General features: G+C 37.1%; 1 protein-coding gene and 1 non-coding gene across 3 annotated transcripts in view; one reads left to right on the top strand and one right to left on the bottom strand.

Moving 5' to 3' along the window:
- LOC105226562 (uncharacterized) overlaps window positions 1–19891 on the top strand; it is a 41297-nt gene that overhangs the window by 14024 nt on the left and 7382 nt on the right. For both annotated transcript variants that reach the window (XM_011205482.3, NM_001304727.1), the window contains 5 exon segments: window positions 13131–13411; window positions 15878–16121; window positions 16188–17417; window positions 17482–17752; window positions 17826–19750. In XM_011205482.3, coding sequence (XP_011203784.1) covers window positions 13299–13411; window positions 15878–16121; window positions 16188–17417; window positions 17482–17752; window positions 17826–19750 — 3783 coding nt within the window. In that variant the 5' untranslated portion in view covers window positions 13131–13298.
- On the bottom strand, window positions 4945–5018 carry Trnar-ucg (transfer RNA arginine (anticodon UCG)). Its single transcript has one exon. It is a non-coding gene; the product is annotated as a tRNA-Arg (tRNA).

The raw sequence follows: 19891 nt of genomic DNA, 5'->3' as shown, positions 1-19891 counted from the left end.
CAGTCATTTCAGAGGTTCGAATTGTGGGACTATCGATGTTCTGATCAGTTCAACTTGGGAACTTTTTCAAACTCAGTCATGATTATTTCGTTATCGTGTTAACTGATGGCACCTTAGCACAGACATTAATCCAAAAAGCGCACTAGTCAATTCTTGAAGAAGACCCAAAAAAACCTACCACTCGTAGAATTTGTATTTATTTAAAAACATCTTAAGAAAAAATAGTACTCTATAGCTCATTCGTTTGAAAATTATAGCATCAGAAATATTACATCGCTTTGCAATTGATATACATATGTACACTACATATATTGAAAATGTCATCAATGCCTTGTTTTCTTTTGGAAAATATATATATTTCTCTTATTTTCTTAATCATTTTGCTTCTAATGCATTCTGTATTTCGGGAAAGCAATAGTCCAATGCATCCAAATCGTTTGTAACAACACGAACCAATATATTGATCTGGTAGATGCATTCAAACAAGAAAAAACCGTAACTTCGTTTATGCCGAACATAGAATACTTTTCACAAAAAAAAAAGTTTTAGTACGAGTACTACGATCTATACAATTTGTTGAGAGATTGTATCGTTGGTTTGAACAATAATACCTTCCTGAAGATATATTATCAATTAAAAAGGTTTTAAATACAAATACTTGATTTTGATCGATGTTTTCATAGCATCTAATATAACTGAGGGTCTCCTTCGCGTATATACAGATAGACGGATATGGATAAGTCGGCCCAGCTCGGCACTCTGATGATATTGTGACAAAAAAATAATGTATTTACAATTTCCTTTGTCTTAATGTATATATATGGTTGTTATATGCTCAAAAAGTATTTCCGAAAATTATATATTCTCAGTCACTTCATTCAAGTTTGAAGTAATATCTACAAAATCATGTAACTAAATGATCAGTTATAAGGAAATTACATATCTGACTAGAGTCGATCGATTTGATTTATACCAGATGATTACTATATTGTGAAACTATCAAAAGAGTGTGGGAAATTTCACTCGTACACGTCAGTATTTGAGCGTCTAGCTCACATTCGAGTAGACAGAAAAAAACTTTTTCAGCCGTTTTTATTTCGGTTTAATGTTTGTTGTTATCTCTTGCTATTACTGTATGTTGTAGTAAATTTATTTCTTCGTATTTAGTAATGGTAAAAAAAGCAAAAACTTATGACACATTTCAACATTGATTCACGAAATGCTTTTCTAGCGAGTAAAAAAATATAATTTGTCGTCAGATACCCATATTTCTTGCTAACCTTACTGAGGGCAAAGATCTTACTGATTTTTTTATGATCAATCTTGAGCCAAAAGGATCTCCTCCCACTTCCATAAACACAAGGAGAGTGAAGTCGATCGTACTCATTCTACTTATAGCGGCACCAGGGTGCCTTTTCTTGCCAAGTCGTCAGTTTTATAGTTACTTGCGATTCCATTGTGCTTGGTACCCATACTAATCTTATCACAAAGTCTCGATGACATTAAGGTTATTGATTAATGTTTGGCATTTCATCATAGAAAGACTTACGGCTGAAAAACGTTTTCAAATCGTTCATCTTATTCACAACTATTCACAACAGCAGTCTTAAAAAGTTCCAAGAATATCCGACGTTTTCGAGCCAAATTGTGTTCAGCGATGAGGTCCACTTCTGCCTCAATAGATATGTAAGCACGCAAAATTGCCGCATTTGGAAAAAAACTGGACGAAGAGCAATTTGAAAAGACTCAAAAGCTGCCATTTCATCTAGAAAAAAACAACGGTTTGATATGGTTTGGGGAATGATGGAATCATCGGTCCATATTTCTCCAAAAATGATGCCGGTGAGAACGTAACCGTCAATTGCGACTGTTATCGCGCCATGATAACCGACTATTTCATGCCTGAAATTGAAGCTCGTGATCTCGGCGACATTTGGTTTCAATAAGACGGCATCACTTCCTACACATTGCTCCAATCAATGGATTTATTCAGAGAACTTTTTTAAGCAGATAATTTTATTTACCGTTATACTGGCAGTCCCACTGCGATTCAGGCCTCGGAACAAAACATCACGCTTGTCATTCGCCAGTTACCAGTCGAAATGCTCGAACGAGTCAGAGAAAATTGAAGTCAAAAACTATCTGAGACGTAGTCGCGTCCAACATTTGAAAGAGATAATTTTCAAAAAATAAATGCCGAAATAAAATGCAATGGAATGAGTCATTGTAAAAATAAAAAACAAAATAAAAATTATTAATTAAAATACCGAAAAGCCCAAACGATACGGAAAAGCGTTCACATGCAAACAGGCAAACATAAATATTTATGTGTAAATATACAGTTCTGTTTGGAAAAAATCGACGATAATTTTTCATGATTCAAATAATAAGTATGTATATGTTAGAGGTACAATCGCTTACTTGAAAAATGATCGTCGATTTCATAAAAATGTACTATTTTTTGGTGAGAATTTTTTATTTTCAAATAAAAGATATTGAAATATGACTTTTCTTATACAAAATAAAAAAAAAAGAAAATGAAAAAAGATACTCCTAATAATACTAAGAGGTCATTCTTGCAGAAAATTTTTTCAGGTGTTAATTTTTCAGAGCATAAATTATTTTTTACCCACACTAATATATTACATAGCATTATAATCGAAGATGAAGTTGCAAGCATATTTACATGTGTATATGAGTTGGAATTTTTTTATCTTAACTTCAAAAAACTACAAAAGAATTAATAAATTAAGTGCTGAGGTTATGTGCTTCATTATGTTTTACAAAGATACCAACAACACAACGAATAAATAGTATTTCAAAAGTTAATTTCAGAAGAACTGGTTTCTTCAACGTCAAATCCACCAATTTTGCATGCGATAATAAGTGAATATATATGCGAGTAATAAAAATTAATTAATTTACATTTTTGAACGGCAGAAGATACAAGAAACCGAACAACTAACATGATTCATTAGCCGACTGAGGCTTTGTTCATAATTTTGAAATTTTTAATTTAATCTTCAAAATATTAGCCTTCAATGCCATGTAAAGCTCATAACGATTTAAATTTAAAGGCTTCAATTGACTCAGAACGGTTTCCCCTTGGTCGTTTGAGTTTGCTGAAGAGCCACTATATCGGTTGATAATTTGACTAAAAACCCACAAAGAATCTATGCGGTATGGGACGGTGCGTTATCGTGGTGCAAAACCCAAGAGTTGTCGGCTCATAACTCCGACCTCTTTTTACGAATAGCTTCGCGTAAACGACGCATTACACTCCCTGTTGACAGTTGCGACGGTCTGTAGGAACCCGGATCCCGGACCCTCGATAATCGGAGAAAACTGTCAACATAACTTTGATTTTTGGCCTACTTTGACGTGGTATTTTGGGCTTCGGCCCAGTTTTGCCACGATGTTCGGCCGATTAATCATTTGTTTCTGGGTCGTAAGCATAGATCCAGACTCATCGCCAGTAGTAATACAAGGTGCTTTCCAAAGTAACAGGACTTAAAAAAAAAAACAGAACAAATAGTTTTTTCGGTAAAAGCAATTTATTTTATGCAAAATAGAAGTCGCACGGTGCCATATCAGGTGAATACGGGGCATGGTTAATGGTTAAAATGTGATTTTTGGTCAAATAATTGGTCACAAGCGTCCTTCAAATGTTGGATTCTGAGCAATTTTTGGTATTCAGTCAATTTGTGCGGAACAAACCGTGCACACACCTTTCATAAGCCCAAATGTTCATTCAAATCGATGTTCTGGAGATGTTTAATTCCATTTCCAAGAATTTAAATGACGATTTTGGCTGATTTTTGATAAATTCACGCACAGTTTCGATGGAATTTCCGGAATTGGCTCACATGCTGATCGTCATTTATGTCCTCACGACCACTTTGAAAACATTGAAACCGCTCGTGCACTATGCTACGAGATAGACAATCATCGCCATAAACTTTTTTCATCAATTGAAACGTTTCGGTAAAAGTTTTACCATTTTTAAAACAAAATTTAATGTTGGCTCTTTGTCCGAAACTCATGTTCGCATCGATAACACAAATATACTGACACTTAGAACGCAATAACTTCACTTCCAATGGATGAAATGTCATGAAATTGTCACTAGACAATCGATAAAAATAGCAGATTCTAACGCACCAGCCGACATATAGATGGCGTCACCAGGGCCTGTTTACTTTGGAATACACCTTGTACGTTTCATAACATCCTGGTAGTTGGAAAGCAATGTTTCACATACGTTACCGAGACGCTACGAGTATTGTTCTAAAAAATGTCACTTTCTTAAGCCCAAATGATCTTTCAAAATGATTTTCACTTTTCCTTCCGATACTCCAATGATGCCAGTAAGATATCTAACTGTTAATCGTCGATTCTCAAGCACCAATTCCTTTATTTTATTCACGTGTTGATCATCAGTTGATGTTGATGATCGTCCTGGACGTTGCCCCTCGTCAACCAGTTCTCGACCCCCTTTGAATAATTTTAACCAATCAGAAACACTTGCTCGCGACAAACAGTTATCACCGAACTTTTCAGAACGTTCTGAACGTTTCGACACCAGAAATTCGATTCCGCACATAAAATTTAATAGAACTTCTTTGTTGAATAATTTCACTCATCGTAATAATCGCCAAATGCACTTTATGTACTTCGGAAAGACGAGTGCGCTCTTGTAAACTCGGCTATAATCGCTTAAGCAGTGTCTACGCCAATAAAGAAAAAGATGTTGGACTACCTTTGCTTTATTTATACACTAAAATTGTAAATAATTACTAAGCGGCTTTGAAGATAATTATTAGGGTTTGCTTTGAAGAGAAAAGTTTATGATGTTATAAATTGCATAAAAACTTGATTTTATTTTTACATGTAACAAAATTCTTAGTTCAAAATTAAAAATAACGCAAAAAAGATAATTATTTACGGCCGTGACAGGACTCGAACCTGCAATCTTCGGATTCGAAGTCCGACGCCTTATCCATTAGGCCACACGGTCCTTGTTGATTAATACAAGCCGTCCATGTATAATAAGGACGAAATTTTCAATTTTATTGCGTAATTGTGTGTGTGTGTATGTGCATGCGCATACCGCATGAATTCTGGCGTCCAATAACGGGGTGGATGCTCTCTCAAGGCTGTGCAACCCACGCAGCCAGCACAAACAACCCCTGCCAGGAAGCGTTTTGCCACCCCATCGAGGCTGTGCTATTATTGCAAATACACCTTTCTGCTATAAAGTGGTGAAATTAAAGGCTGAACCAAAAATATTCACCACAGTTGAAAGCTTACGCTCATCTTGTGAAATAAAGTGGCGTAGATATACTTTTTTGTTGGGGTTTCCGTTGAAGCCGATAGATAGTAGTTGAAATAAACTCAGCTGTGTGTTCATCAAGGTATAAGTTAAAATAAGTTTAAAAACAATATGTTATGTAAATGTACATATATATATATTTATTATTATAATATAACACATAATTCAGCGTTTTTGCATTTGCCAAGCATTCTACAGGATCGAATCGAACATGCAGCTACTGTAACTTACTAAGACTAGATTTTTAAAAAAGAAAACAGCAATTTAATTGTATTTAATTAATTTAGATAACTTTACTATTGCATTCCCTGTGTAAATATTTAACAAGAGAAAGGGTACTTTAAAGAGTGAGAAAAGAAAATGAAAGAACAAAAGTTCGATTATGTTTACCGTAAGTGAGTTAGTTAAATGCGGCTTGCTAGCTTAGCCAACAGACTCTGGAAACTTCACTAGAATTTGTTGCCATATCAGACTGAGCTTATAAAATCCATAAGTGACGTTCGGTAAAGGTCCAACAACAGTTATGTTCAAATTATTTAGTTGAGTATAAAAGAGATTGAAAATTTAATATAGAAATGTTGTATTTTTGGTAAACAATATAGAATCCTCCTCAAACATTTTTGGAAAATGCTGCTATGGTATCTTGCGCATGTAGGATGGTGTGTGAAAATTCGTAGGTCTTCTGTGAAATATGTTCAATCTTTACCGAACACTTTTTGGTACTTACTTATGTAATTTTATTGAGTATACGCCGTGTATGGCCTGTTTTTTTGAAAAGTCTTCTCATGAAATTCATCAGATTGTAGTCGTCTGAAATTCACCTACAAAAATTAATGAAGCTATTAATCTAGCTTATGTAAATCTACAAAATATGTAATATATTATTAGTCTTCAACTGATTTTCCTTTATAATAAATACATATTTCAAAAAATAATTTCCACGTTGTAGCTGAAATGTGAGTTTTCACTCCTCACTGGCACCCAACCGCCTCACTTTCACTATTATTTACATTCACTGAAAATATATTATGAGAAAAAAAATTCGAGAGACAATATTTTCATATTTTAATTTAAGTTTTTCTTTTGACTAAATGTTATCACTGCCTACACGTACTTACCACAAACTATTTAATATAATAAAATACATATATACATACATACATTCGCTGCGTTCAATGGCCGACAGTTACTCGGCACAAAACCACGAAGTTTGGTACAACTAACCAAAAGAGTGAGGAACCGTAGGAAAAAGCAAAGCAGAAAAAATTTTGCGAAGTGTGAAGGCAATAAACTCGATTTCAAACTAAAATACAAGTTAAGAGGATGTTTTAATAGTGCTGGCACACGCAAGCCTATATATTAGGGTGGCACTTAGAAACGAAATGAAGTTTAGGTGTTCAGATATTTCTTTGCAAAAGAGGAAATAGAGTTGTATTTTGCGTTGGGCTGGTATGCACTGCAGCTTTTAGAGAAACTCTCCGAGGCCTCACTTATTGTTCGTTTAAAAAATCTAGACGTGTGCAGCTTACAAGTCGAAATATTAAGCAAACTAATCAAAAAAACCAAAATAAATTTTATGAGAACATTTTTTTCGAATAATGAAGGCTGTAAAAAAGTAATGGCTAAGAGAAATTTGGGTCAAGATAAAGTATTTGATCTGTTCTAGGTGGCTAAAACTTCGAAATACGACCCTGATCTCCAAATTTTGTGAACAGAAACTAATTACTTGACTTCTCACTAAGCCATATCGGAGGCCTGGTGATTACAGTGAAAGACTAATTTTTTTTTGAAGCCACAGTCTCGTTCTTTAGAGAAAAATTCACTCTTTATTTCTAGAAACAATAAACTTCAGAGATGAGCTGAGTCCATTCTGCCATATCCGTCTGGCTGTTAATACAGAGATACTATACATTTTTCAGATATCTGAAATTTGTCACACAATGTTTTCTCCAAAAGAAGCTGCTCATTTTTCGGAACCGCCGATATCAGATCACTCTGGCATATATAATATGTAGGTGCCATACAAATTGAATGAAAAAAATTTAGTCTTTGTATTGAAAAATTTTGTATTTGACAATTTTGGCATGGATTTTTGTTCAAGGCAACCGTACAATTTTGGAAGATCCACTATAAAACATAATTGCCATACAAACTGTTCTGCCAAAATCAAGTTCTTTTATAGATACTTTTTTAAAAGCAAACTCTTTGAGAAGGTATTTTTTTAATATCCCTGGTTGCTGTTAACAAACCTTGTGATGTAAGTAATTGCGGCTTTTGACATGAATGATAATTAGCTGTCATACTATGTAAAATTTCGTACTGATTCCCTTAAGTAATGCAAATGTTTATTGTAATTTTTAATTATGGCACAGCCATACGTTTAACACCTCCCGTACATACTACATTTTGCTTCGAAAATATTACCGCCAGCTGGTGCTCATATGGCTGCGCTGCCTTGATTGCCGTTTATGGCATAAAATGGTCAGTTTAATTTATATACAATGTACATACATGCACATTTAGTGCATGCGAGTGCAAACTGGCCAATCAAGTCCACTTGACCACTTTAATACAGGTTCGCCGTCATTCTGTATGGTAGCTTGTCCATTGCGCAGCTAGCTGACCTTGAGCTAAGAATTTATTCTCTCCTTCACTTTTGCAATATTGATTAACTATATTTAATGGCTGGCTTGGGCACTTTTGTATTTAAGAATATGTATTTCATTAGTTAAATGCACCAGCAGGCAATGACAACAATTCTGATCTTGGATTAATAATACTCAAGAGCAATCGAATGCAATGAATATGCAAGAATTTGTTCACCAGTGCCTTTTGATTAAAACAAAATTATTGTTGTTTCATTTAATTTAATTTCATCTAATTTTTGTATCTTTCATATTTCTCCAATTTACTATTTTAAATTGTCTATCTATGCTTTTGTGTGTCTTGAGAATATTTGTACATTGAGGTTACCAAAGTTCAAAGTTCTACTTTTTTGCCAATTACATTCCTTGTATAGATCTCCCTCAGACTTACAATTTGCTTCTTCAATATTCATTCTCTACTCCTCAGTTATATTTTCAGTTCTTATTTTCCGAAAAAATATTTGCTCTTAGGTAAGTAGCTAAGTTCTATTTGAAAAAAGGTTCTTTACCGAAAGAGGAAGTCTTTGTTAAGTTAACCAGAACTTGGCTGATAGATGGTTGCTAACGTTTCTTTGAGAAAATGGCCCTTGGTGTTTTAGAACAATAGAAACAGTGTGAAGTTCAGTTACCAAGATGGAATTATAATAAAAAAGGACTTACATTATGTAAGATTTAATAGCAAATTTAGAACTCTTCGCGGGAAACCTAAAAATTATCAAAAAAGTTTTAGTAGTGGAAATTGAATAAATCAATCAAAAAATTAGACAATCTTAAACAGATTTTATTATAACACCTACTATTATACTACAGGGTAGGCCATTTAAAGTTGACCCATTTGTTTCTAAAAAAAAAAGAACAAAAGAAAACAATGTTTTTTGTTCATTTCAAAAATAATTTATTTTGGTCCAAGGGGATTTGTTTCAGCTAATATTTAAAAATTAGATCGCGTAAATGGGCACCTTTAGCTTTGACAGCTAAATGCACTCTTTTTTCGACATTTTCCATGACTTTGGCCAATGTTTCGGATGATATGGCGGCTGTTTCACGTCGAATGTTGGCTTTCAGTTGAGCTAAGGTCTTTGGCTTATTAGCGTATACCTTGGATTTCAAATAACCCCACAAATAAAAGTCTGGTGGCGTCAAATCTGGTGATCTCGGTGGCCAGTCAACATCACCATTTTTCGATATCAGCCATTTCGATGGCCCATTTGCCAAAATTAAGGCGTCGCGGATAATCAGCTGGGTTTAGTTTTTGTGCCATTTGAATTTTATATGGAAACATCTTCAAATCTTTATGAATTATGCGTCGGAGAGTGGTGCGAGAGATGTCTAATTCCTGAGAGCGGCGATACCTCGATGTCGATGGAGTCTCCTCAATACTGGCTCGTACAGCTTCGATATTTTCATCAGAACGTCTTGTGCGTTGTCTGGATGCATGACTGGCATTACTGAGATTACCGGTGTTCACAAATTTTGCGTATAAAGACTTAATTGTGTTCTTAACTGGAGCACTTTTCACTTTATTTTTTTTGCGAAACGCACGTTGAGTTAACACAATTGAAAAGTTATTTTGAATATAAAGCTGAACAATTTCAGCGCGTTCTTTTGGAGTGTACTGTTCCATGGTATAAATTGTCTTCGAATGACGCTTCTAACGCGGCCGATTTGTCAGCGCTGTTAAAAGTTACAGCATTGCCAGATGGGTCAACTTTAAATGGCCTACCCTGTATATACTACCGTATACTCTGTTTTTATCATTCTGTTTTTTAGCCTCTACTCTTGCTTTATTGTAAAATATCCTGCTTTTTGAAATGGGTTTTTAGTCAATTTAGTAGAGGTGTAAATTCTTTATAGCTTTCTTGAAAGTAATAGTGTAACAGTGTGAGTATATTATAAATCACATTGGAGCATGCATAAGAAGGAGAGAAATTAACGTTTTTTTCAATCAGGCATTCTAAGAAAAAGATTTTATGTTATCAACATTGACTAGACCTAATAAACCATTGCGCTTAAATGAAGGCAACATTTATAAAAATATTTTCAATTATCGACCTGGTTACTCACCAATTAGTATTAAATTCGCTTAAGTTTTTATTACATAGAAAAGATCCAGTTGAAGTTACTAAAAATCTATATTCAGCTCGCGATAAGCCAAAATCTCACTATGGTCACTCCTCATGATTTGAAAACCGGATTCTAAAATTACTTTTTTCTAGCGGAATTGTTTGTAATTATTTGGAATATGTGGAGTATTTTTCTCAGAGAACTTGAATCTATAGAACTTAAATAGCATGGATATATAGTCTATTAGATTTGAGTTTGACTACTTATAGTGGTAGGTCGAGTGAGAAGTGGATTATATCCGAAATCTTTTAGGCATTCTAGAGTATTTGCTACTTAGTTTTCTGTTATGAAAATTACAGAAATCCATTAAATTTATCGCGGGTTGGGAAACAGCTTAAACCCAATTGCACCCGCCTCTGAATAGCACAAATCTGAATACACATTTTGTTACATATTCGGTGCTCCGATGAATTTTGTTGATCTATTACACGTTTAAATTTGCTAAAATGAGTAATGCACGAACTTATATACAGAACTCAAAACCCCATTGGGAAAATGGTAGCACACTTACAATAAAAGTGTTTTAAGTGTTTTAACGCAAGATTATTTCCAGTAGAATTAGTGTGTATCTAAAATATAAGTTTTTGAGCAATTAAAACTGCGCGAGCGTAACAAATAAATCGGAAATTTCGTTGCAAACAACACATTCAGCTTCATACAAATGTATTGATTGCCTAATCAATTGAGATATTACGAAAATGCGCGAATCAGCACGAAAAGTTTTCGGACCATTGGCTATTAATTGCCGTAAAATTTCGCAAATTTACAGTGGGACTATGGGAAAGGCATATGTATATACATACATATATACGTAGATAATTATATATAAAAATGTTGAAAGAGAATGTCCGATAATAAAACATAATGAAATAATATAAAAGTTTTATGATTGCGACGCTGTTAGGTCTTCATAAATCGTCTTGGTGTTTGGCACTGATCACTTTGAATAGCCAAAAAATCGTACGCTTTAATAGCAAAAGCATAAAAATTAGCTAAACAAACATGCAAAAAATTATCGCATTTAATGAAGGCTTAAATTGTCTTTTAACAGCTAAGCAGACATAAAGCAGAGTTGGACGAAACCTGTAAGACCCATAAGCCTTACGCTGAATTCTCGCAAAGCACAATGGCTGCGACTGGAATGCAGATTTGTGAGCGCAAACTGGATTTCGAAGTCATGTCTTCTAGTCATAACTGTGCTGTGTTTAGTATTTTAGCCATTATTATTATAATTATTTCAACGCTCGGCTTAAAGCAATGTTGAAAGCGAAACTTTAACGCAAACTTGTTGTTGGAGAATAATCAAATTAAAATGGTTTTTATGCCAAAATTTGGCTTAAAACAGATTTATTAAGTGCCGCTGCGGATTAATAGCTGCTAAATTAATACTTAAATACATACATATATGCCTATGCTATATTTTTTAGTATCAACCAGCGCTTATTTAGGCACCCTTTAAAATTTAGAACTTTAGTACATATTCCATCAAGCGAGCATTTTACACTCGCTGCTAAAATATAACTTCCATTACTCATATTCACCTTTCACATAGGTTTCCGTAGTAACAATGACCCCAACATATTTATTTTTAGCATTCAAGGTCGCTCAGTAATGCAGCAACTTATGGTCCAGCTGCAAGACAGCTTGACAAATTGAGTCGCCCAACGGTTATCGCTGCGAAGCAGCATGAAATAATTATGGTTGCTGCTTAATGCATCTGCGCACTTATGCAGATCCAGATCATATCAGACATATGAACATGTACATATATAGTATATACATATATACTTATTATATTTGTGTGGACGAATTTCTTAGCTGCTAGTAATACAAGTTTTTATCCAACCAAACCAAGAACAAGACAAGACCCTTAAAAAGCTATTGATCAACTCACATACTTTATATAAATTTGTATTATTGCCTTCACATAAGCTTCTGAGGCAATACAAGCATGCTAACGCTTAAACCAATTTTCCATACAGATGTTATAAGCCTCGGTTGGGATGATCTTCCGTGTTTTTTCGGTTTCGGGTCATTTTTGAAGCGCTATGGGCAGTTTTTTGGATAGTTTCGACGTCAACTTTATAAGCCCACGTCCCGTCATTAATAATGAATTTGATGCACGGAGGGTCCTAAGCTAAGTTGTTACTTTTTTTGATCTTTTGGTTTGGTCCAGCATTGATACACTACCGAAAACCTTATTCAAATGTGTTGAGTGGATCCATAAGAGATGTTGAGATCCTCTATCATCTATCTCCAACACACGATTTTCAAGCGTAATTTCTTCTACTTTTCCATATTATTGTCATTAACAGTGGTTGATGGTCGAGGTCGTAATAAAGTAGGCTAACCAAAACGCTTCTGTAATTATTTTCGAAGATGTAAAGCCGTGATTCCAAGCACTTTTTTTTGAATCCATATTATCTTCATAGTTTTTTATCATAAAACCTGCAGAAAGCGTTAAATTAATGCCATGTCGCAAAAAAGCATTACAACGCAGATTGTCAAACAGCCTCTGTCGCACAATTTCGTGCGGCATGGCACCAATGTGTTAGAGGACTTACCAAAAATCATTCCAAGTGGTGATTATGTATTCTTCCCAATGAACAACTGACATATACACATATCAATTTCTATTCGAAAACATGGCGAAGACTCGTGAAATTCAAATTGAAAGATTAGTGTAGACCGATCGATTTTTTTAATTTTATGATGACTAGATGGACCATGAGATCTGATGAGTTTTTAGTAACAGTCATTCTTCAGTAGGCTAAGTTTAACCCTTTGTGTTAAGAAAACAGTTCATATTTCTTTAAAATTGCCGACTAGTTCGAGAGACTGAGGATGAATTTATTAGATAAAGCATCTAAAGAACTCGAAAAAATCAAGTACAATTTTAATAATTAATCTACGAAACTCTCGGGATCATCAGCTACTATAGAATGCAGCTATTATAGAAATATTCAATATCATAAGAAAACCTCCTTAAAAGCTTTCACTAAAATTTATTATTTCTCCCCTCCTTTCAGCTACAACGACTCGATTAAAAGCAAGTGAGACAACAACAGCTTCAGACTCGAGGCATTTCGATAGCTGCAACAGACTATAAATAACAATAGAGCAAGAAATATTTGTGGCAACAGCAGCAACAACAAGCGTAACAATATTTTCGCGTCCAATTTGTGGAACCGTGGGAGATGTCTGCCGTAAGGCATCGGCCCCTGGCACCGCCGGGCAATGCCGGCGACAGCGATGACAACTTTACCGACGACGAGAGCACACCATTAACCCAAGATATTTATGGCGGAAGGTAAAGCTATACTCACAAATGTATATACAACAACACCTAAACGTATTAAGCTTAAATGTATTCATGTCAAACAACAACACAAACGACGCGCAAAAGGCCTACGACTTCATCACACAATAGATTTTGAGTTCAAATGCAGTTGCAACGTGCAACAAGTGGTGCTGCATGACGGGTGCAGGCGCCTTGACAACCAAAGGGGCAAATTGTTGCTTTACTTGTATGTGTTTGTTTGGTTGTTGTTGTCGCCTTTGCGCAAAATGTTATTTATGCAAATTACCATGTAAGTGCACTGATAATGTGACAGCTATGAAATGAACAATGAACAACCGCATATTTGAATATATCTTGCAAAGAGCATTAGGGTGGGGAGTTTTTCAAAACAACTTGTCTCTTTTAGATATATTGCACATTAAGTTGATCCAATTTATTTGAAAAGAATCTCCCCAAAAAAGTTTAGGTAAAAAAAAAATATATATCGATAACACAACTCAAAAAATCTAAAGGAATCTTTTGTAACTGGAGAGCTAAGAGGACTTTGGGTTATTTGATCTGTTCTGATTACGAATTTGAGTTCAAAAATGTTCTATCACGTGCAGCCTTTTATGTCATTTTAGTAAATGGTGGTGGTTTGACCCCTACATCCCTTGACTGCAACACAGAAAAATCATACGTGTTAGCAAAATTATTGTTTTTAGCAGACCCTAACGCCGAACTTCCAGCGACTGTGATTACGGACCTTTCACTGGTTTTATTTGGCGACGATTTCGGTTTCCCTACGCTTTCTATCGTCACCTTTTCATCATAGTTTGTTTTAGTATTATGTTTCTTGTCTGTGTTGATTGGGGCACCACCAAGAGTTGCTATCCGTCCTCCGAAAAAATAGTCGCATTTTATGATCTATCAGGGTTTTAACGGTACGGTGCAATTTTTACATTAGCCAGTCAGCCCCAGTCCTGAGTTTTACCAAAATCTTTAAGAGCTAATCCTACTCATAATTCAATTGATACACTAAGGCCGAGTCCAGAAGTTCAAAGGGTGTTTAGGGCGCAAGTCATTTTGCGTTGCCCAATAAATCTCCCTCTTTTTTGGCACACCCTAATTTAAGACGTTCACATAACATTATAATTGTGTATGTGTATTTCTCCATGCGTTCATATGTACTCGTATGCTGCGTGTCGCAACTATTTCCACAATCTTCACAGCTGTCAGTCAAAACAGTGGTTCGGTAAATATACGACCTGGTCAAATATGACGGAAATAACATACCAAATTGCCTTGAAATTATGCATTTTTACTGGCCAAAACATGTAGCAGGCAAAACACACACGCACATACTTAGTAAAGTGTGCCATTCAGCTATCAAATCAAAGTTTGATATTAGTTTGCCGATAAATAATATATATCTTTAGAGATATGTTGCCTAAGGCACAAATATATAGAGAGTATTTCTGACAAGACCACTCACCTTTACCAAAAGAAAGTTCAATCGTGTGACAGATCCATCAATCTGAGTATTACTATGAACTAACAGATTTCACCCCCAAGGCGATGTGCTCTTAACCTTATTTTCCGACCTATTTAAGGCTGGAAGGCACCCGTTAGAGAAAAGAAGAACAACTTTGGTTGATCAAGTGCCTGCTAATATAAGTTTTCAAAAAGCAAAAATTTAGTATAAACTAAGATCTATTTATCCTGCTACTGAACAAAGAATGCGATCCTAAAAACTGAATAATTCAGCTGTTACCAGCTCAAAGTTCTTACTAAGCTTAAAAGGGCTATAATGGAGAATAGTGAGTAAAAATACATCTCTATGAACATATTTGTAGTGTCCGAGTTGCAGAAAATACTAAATTTATAGAAGGACGGCAATGACAAACCTTTTCCTATTTTTAAGAAAAACTTTGCGCTTTTCATTTTGAAATTTCTGGTGAGAAGCTGGTTATAATTCTCAAGGCCAGCATTGCTCTTTACCGCATAGAAGTTTGAAGCAAAACTCAAACTGAATGAAAGCAAGCTGTCTTAGGTTGTGAAAAGACAACTCCAAACGCTCCAAAAGCGCCAGAAACGCCAGAAACCAGTCAGACGGAACTTTATGAAATATGCTACACTACAATTAAATTACTGTGAGCAAGCTTGAATTGACTGGCCTCACACGTCTCTTTTATTTATTTACGTTAAAGCAATTAAAGCAGGTTCCCACAAAGAGGGTGCGGCTCAGCAGTCATAATTAATCACTTTTACTTTTATAATTATAACAAAGGCACAAACCCACATACCTTAAATAGGTATGTGCCCCATAACTACTCGAAATGCCGGAACTTATTCCATTCAAGCACTGATTACACGCGCAGTACTTTAGAATAAGTAATTAACTCGCCACAGGCCAGCGATAGTTGGACAAAATTAACCAAATAGACGCCATTAAATACTACAAACTAAAAACGAACTTTACTCCCATCGTTACAGCCAACGCACAATACAAGAAACAAAAGGCTGGGATGTCTTCCGTGATCCACCGATCAAGATTGAGACGGGTTCGACGGCCAATCAGGAATGCCTGGAGCTCACAGTGAAGATATTGAAGATCTTCGCGTATGCTTTCACATTCATCTTGGTGTTAACGGGTGGGGTCATGGCGAAGGTCTGTGTACTATTTATGACATCACAAATACGTAAGGATAAGAAAATAGAATACTGCAATAAAGATTTGGTAAGTTAAATATTACATAATACCTTCCAGCATTTTTAATTTATTTATTTGTAACTCATGCTCAAGGGTCGCGACAAAACATTCGTCGTTAAATTGCCCGAAGAGGAGCGCATCGCATGGATTTGGGCGCTGCTGATTGCCTATGCGATACCCGAGATCGGTGCATTCATACGTTCGGCGCGTATTTGTTTCTTCAAAACATTTCGTGTGCCCAAGACTGGACACTTTCTCTTCGTCACGCTGATGGAGAGTCTGAGCTGTTTTGGTACCGCTTTGTTAATGTTCGTCGTGCTGCCACAAATCGATGCCATACAGGGAGCCATGTTGACGAATTGCTTGTGCGTTATACCTGGTATACTGGGGCTTTTGTCACGCTGTTCCAAGGAGGGGAAACGCGCCGTGAAAGTACTCATTGATATGGCTGCGATTGCGGCACAAGTAACTGGTTTCGTTATATGGCCATTACTAGAGAATCGTCCAGAATTGTGGGTCATACCGATTGCCTGCGTGATGATCTCTTGCGGTTGGTGGGAGAACTTTGTGTCACTGCAATCGCCCATTGGCTTGGTGCGTGCAATGGGACGCGTGAAGGATGAGATGCGCACTACACGTTACTTCAATCACATGTTCCTTTCATTATGGAAGGTTGTGTTGTTCGTCTGTTTCGCGCTACTCATCTTTTGGGCGCAGGGTGACGAGCCTGGCAACATTTTCAGCATGTATGGTGACGCGTTGGGGCCACATAAGATTTCAATTGACGAATTGGCTACCAGTTTGACGGGCAACTTGCCAGATACATTGGATGCAGCCAATATAGATAGCATAGAGATTGACGCCGTACACAATACGGTTATTTATGTGCTCCTCATACAGATTTTTAGCGCTTATCTTTGTTACATCTTTGGAAAATTCGCTTGTAAGATTCTCATACAGGGCTTCAGTTACGCCTTCCCGGTTAGTTTAACTATACCCATCACGGTTTCCCTGTTGATCGCAGCCTGCGGTTTGCGCATAGACGATCCTTGCTTTTTCCACGACACTATTCCGGACTATCTGTTCTTCACAAGTCCACGCAACTTTCGTTTCAATGATTTTGTGACACAACAAATGGCTTGGGCGTGGATATTGTGGCTGCTTAGTCAGACATGGATCTCACTGCATATCTGGACACCGAAATGTGAACGTTTGGCTACAACCGAAAAGTTATTCGTACGTCCGATGTATTCGGCGCTATTGATTGATCAGTCTATGGCCATGAACCGGCGAAGGGACGACCAAGCCGACGTGAAGACTGAGGTAAGTGCAATTGTATACAACTAAAGAAAAGTATAGTGCATTTTTCATAATTATTCATCTGCAGGATTTATCGGAAATTGAGAAGGAGAAAGGCGACGAATACTACGAAACCATTTCTGTGCACACCGATGGTTCAGCTATACAAAATAAGCCGAGCATTAAGTCTTCAGATCACATTACCAGAATATATGCCTGCGCCACCATGTGGCATGAAACGAAAGACGAGATGATGGAGTTCTTAAAAAGTATTATGCGTATGGACGAGGACCAATGCGCGCGACGTGTGGCCCAGAAATATCTGCGCATCGTTGATCCGGACTATTACGAATTTGAAAGTGAGTAGCTAAAGTCTAAAAAGTTGTAAAGAATTTCTAATTTACCTCTTTATGTATAATCTTTATGTTTCAGCACACACTTTCTTCGATGACGCTTTTGAAATTTCCGATCACAGCGATGACGATATCCAAGTCAATCGTTTCGTCAAACTGCTTGTTGCCACTATGGATGATGCGGCTTCCGAAATTCATCAGACCACCATACGCTTACGTCCACCCAAAAAGTATCCAACCCCTTATGGTGGTCGTCTAGTGTGGACTCTACCTGGTAAGACCAAATTCATTACACATCTGAAGGATAAGGATCGTATACGTCATCGTAAACGGTGGTCGCAAGTTATGTACATGTACTACTTGCTCGGTCATCGTCTCATTGAGCTACCCATATCTGCCGATCGTAAAGATGAGATTGCTCAAAACACTTACCTGCTAACATTGGATGGCGATATTGACTTCAAACCGAACGCTGTAACGTTGCTGATCGATTTAATGAAGAAGAACCGTAACCTGGGCGCGGCATGTGGACGCATTCATCCTGTGGGCTCGGGCCCTATGGTATGGTATCAACTCTTCGAATACGCTATTGGTCATTGGCTGCAAAAAGCCACAGAACACATGATCGGCTGTGTACTTTGTAGTCCCGGCTGCTTCTCACTTTTCCGTGGCAAAGCGCTTATGGACGACAATGTTATGAAAAAGTATACAACACGTTCGGATCAAGCTCGTCACTACGTACAATACGATCAGGGTGAAGATCGTTGGCTTTGTACTTTATTGCTACAGCGTGGTTATCGTGTCGAATATTCAGCTGCCTCCGATGCGTACACTCACTGTCCCGAAGGTTTCAATGAGTTCTACAATCAACGTCGTCGTTGGGTGCCTTCTACCATCGCAAACATTATGGATCTGTTGGGTGACGCCAAACGTACTATAAAAATTAACGACAACATTTCGCTGCTTTACATCTTCTACCAAATGATGTTGATTGGCGGCACCATTCTTGGACCTGGCACGATTTTCCTTATGTTGGTGGGTGCTTTCGTAGCCGCTTTCCGCATCGACAATTGGACCTCCTTCCACTACAATATCGTGCCGATCTTGCTCTTCATGTTAGTTTGCTTCACTTGTAAATCGAATATCCAACTATTTGTGGCACAGGTGCTCTCCACAGCGTATGCGCTCATCATGATGGCGGTAATTGTGGGTACGGCTTTGCAATTGGGCGAGGACGGTATCGGCTCACCATCCGCTATATTCTTGATTGCTATGACGGGGTCATTTTGGATAGCGGCGTGTTTGCATCCGCAAGAATTTTGGTGCATCACGGCAGGTCTTATCTATTTGCTTTCCATACCATCTATGTACCTGTTGCTTATTCTGTATTCGATCATCAATCTGAATGTCGTCTCTTGGGGCACGCGTGAAGTGGTTGCTAAAAAGACGAAGAAGGAAATGGAAGCGGAAAAGAAAGCAGCCGAAGAGGCTGCCAAGCGCGTAAAGCAAAAGAGCATGCTCAGTTTCTTGCAAAGTGGCATTGGCGATAATGGAGATGAGGAGGGTTCCATTGAGTTCTCATTAGCAGGCTTATTCCGTTGCATACTCTGTACGCATGGCAAAACATCGGAAGAAAAAGCGCAACTCACAGCGATTGCCGAGTCATTAAACACCATTAAGACAAGATTGGAAGCTTTGGAACACACTTTAGATCCACATGGTCATTCACGACATGGGCGCAGACGTACGACATCTAGCGGTTCAAAAGATCATCATTTGTTGTCTTCGGTTGCGGAGAAGTCTGGTGATGAGTCGGAGGAATCGGATTCAGACACCTCGGCAGAACCACGTCAAGAACGTGATTTCCTAACAAATCCATTCTGGATTGAGGACCAAGATCTGCGTAAGGGCGAGGTTGATTTTCTGTCAAGCACGGAAATTCAGTTCTGGAAAGATCTGATCGACAAATATCTATTCCCAATCGATAACGATCCGGTGGAACAGGTAATTTTGTGGTTCTTTTCGTTTGCGTTCAGACTTCGGTTGAGCGCAAATGCATTTACAAGGTGGATTAACTCAAAGATCGTACACCAGGGTTTCCGTTAATCATTTCGCCAACATTGTACGCTAGCGGATTTGCTCAGC

Source organism: Bactrocera dorsalis, unplaced genomic scaffold, assembly GCF_023373825.1.
Source record: "Bactrocera dorsalis isolate Fly_Bdor unplaced genomic scaffold, ASM2337382v1 BdCtg121, whole genome shotgun sequence".
NCBI classification, from domain to species: domain Eukaryota; kingdom Metazoa; phylum Arthropoda; class Insecta; order Diptera; family Tephritidae; genus Bactrocera; species Bactrocera dorsalis.
The sequence above is the reverse complement of the archived record's forward strand: the minus strand, read 5'-3'. Positions and strand labels throughout refer to the sequence as shown.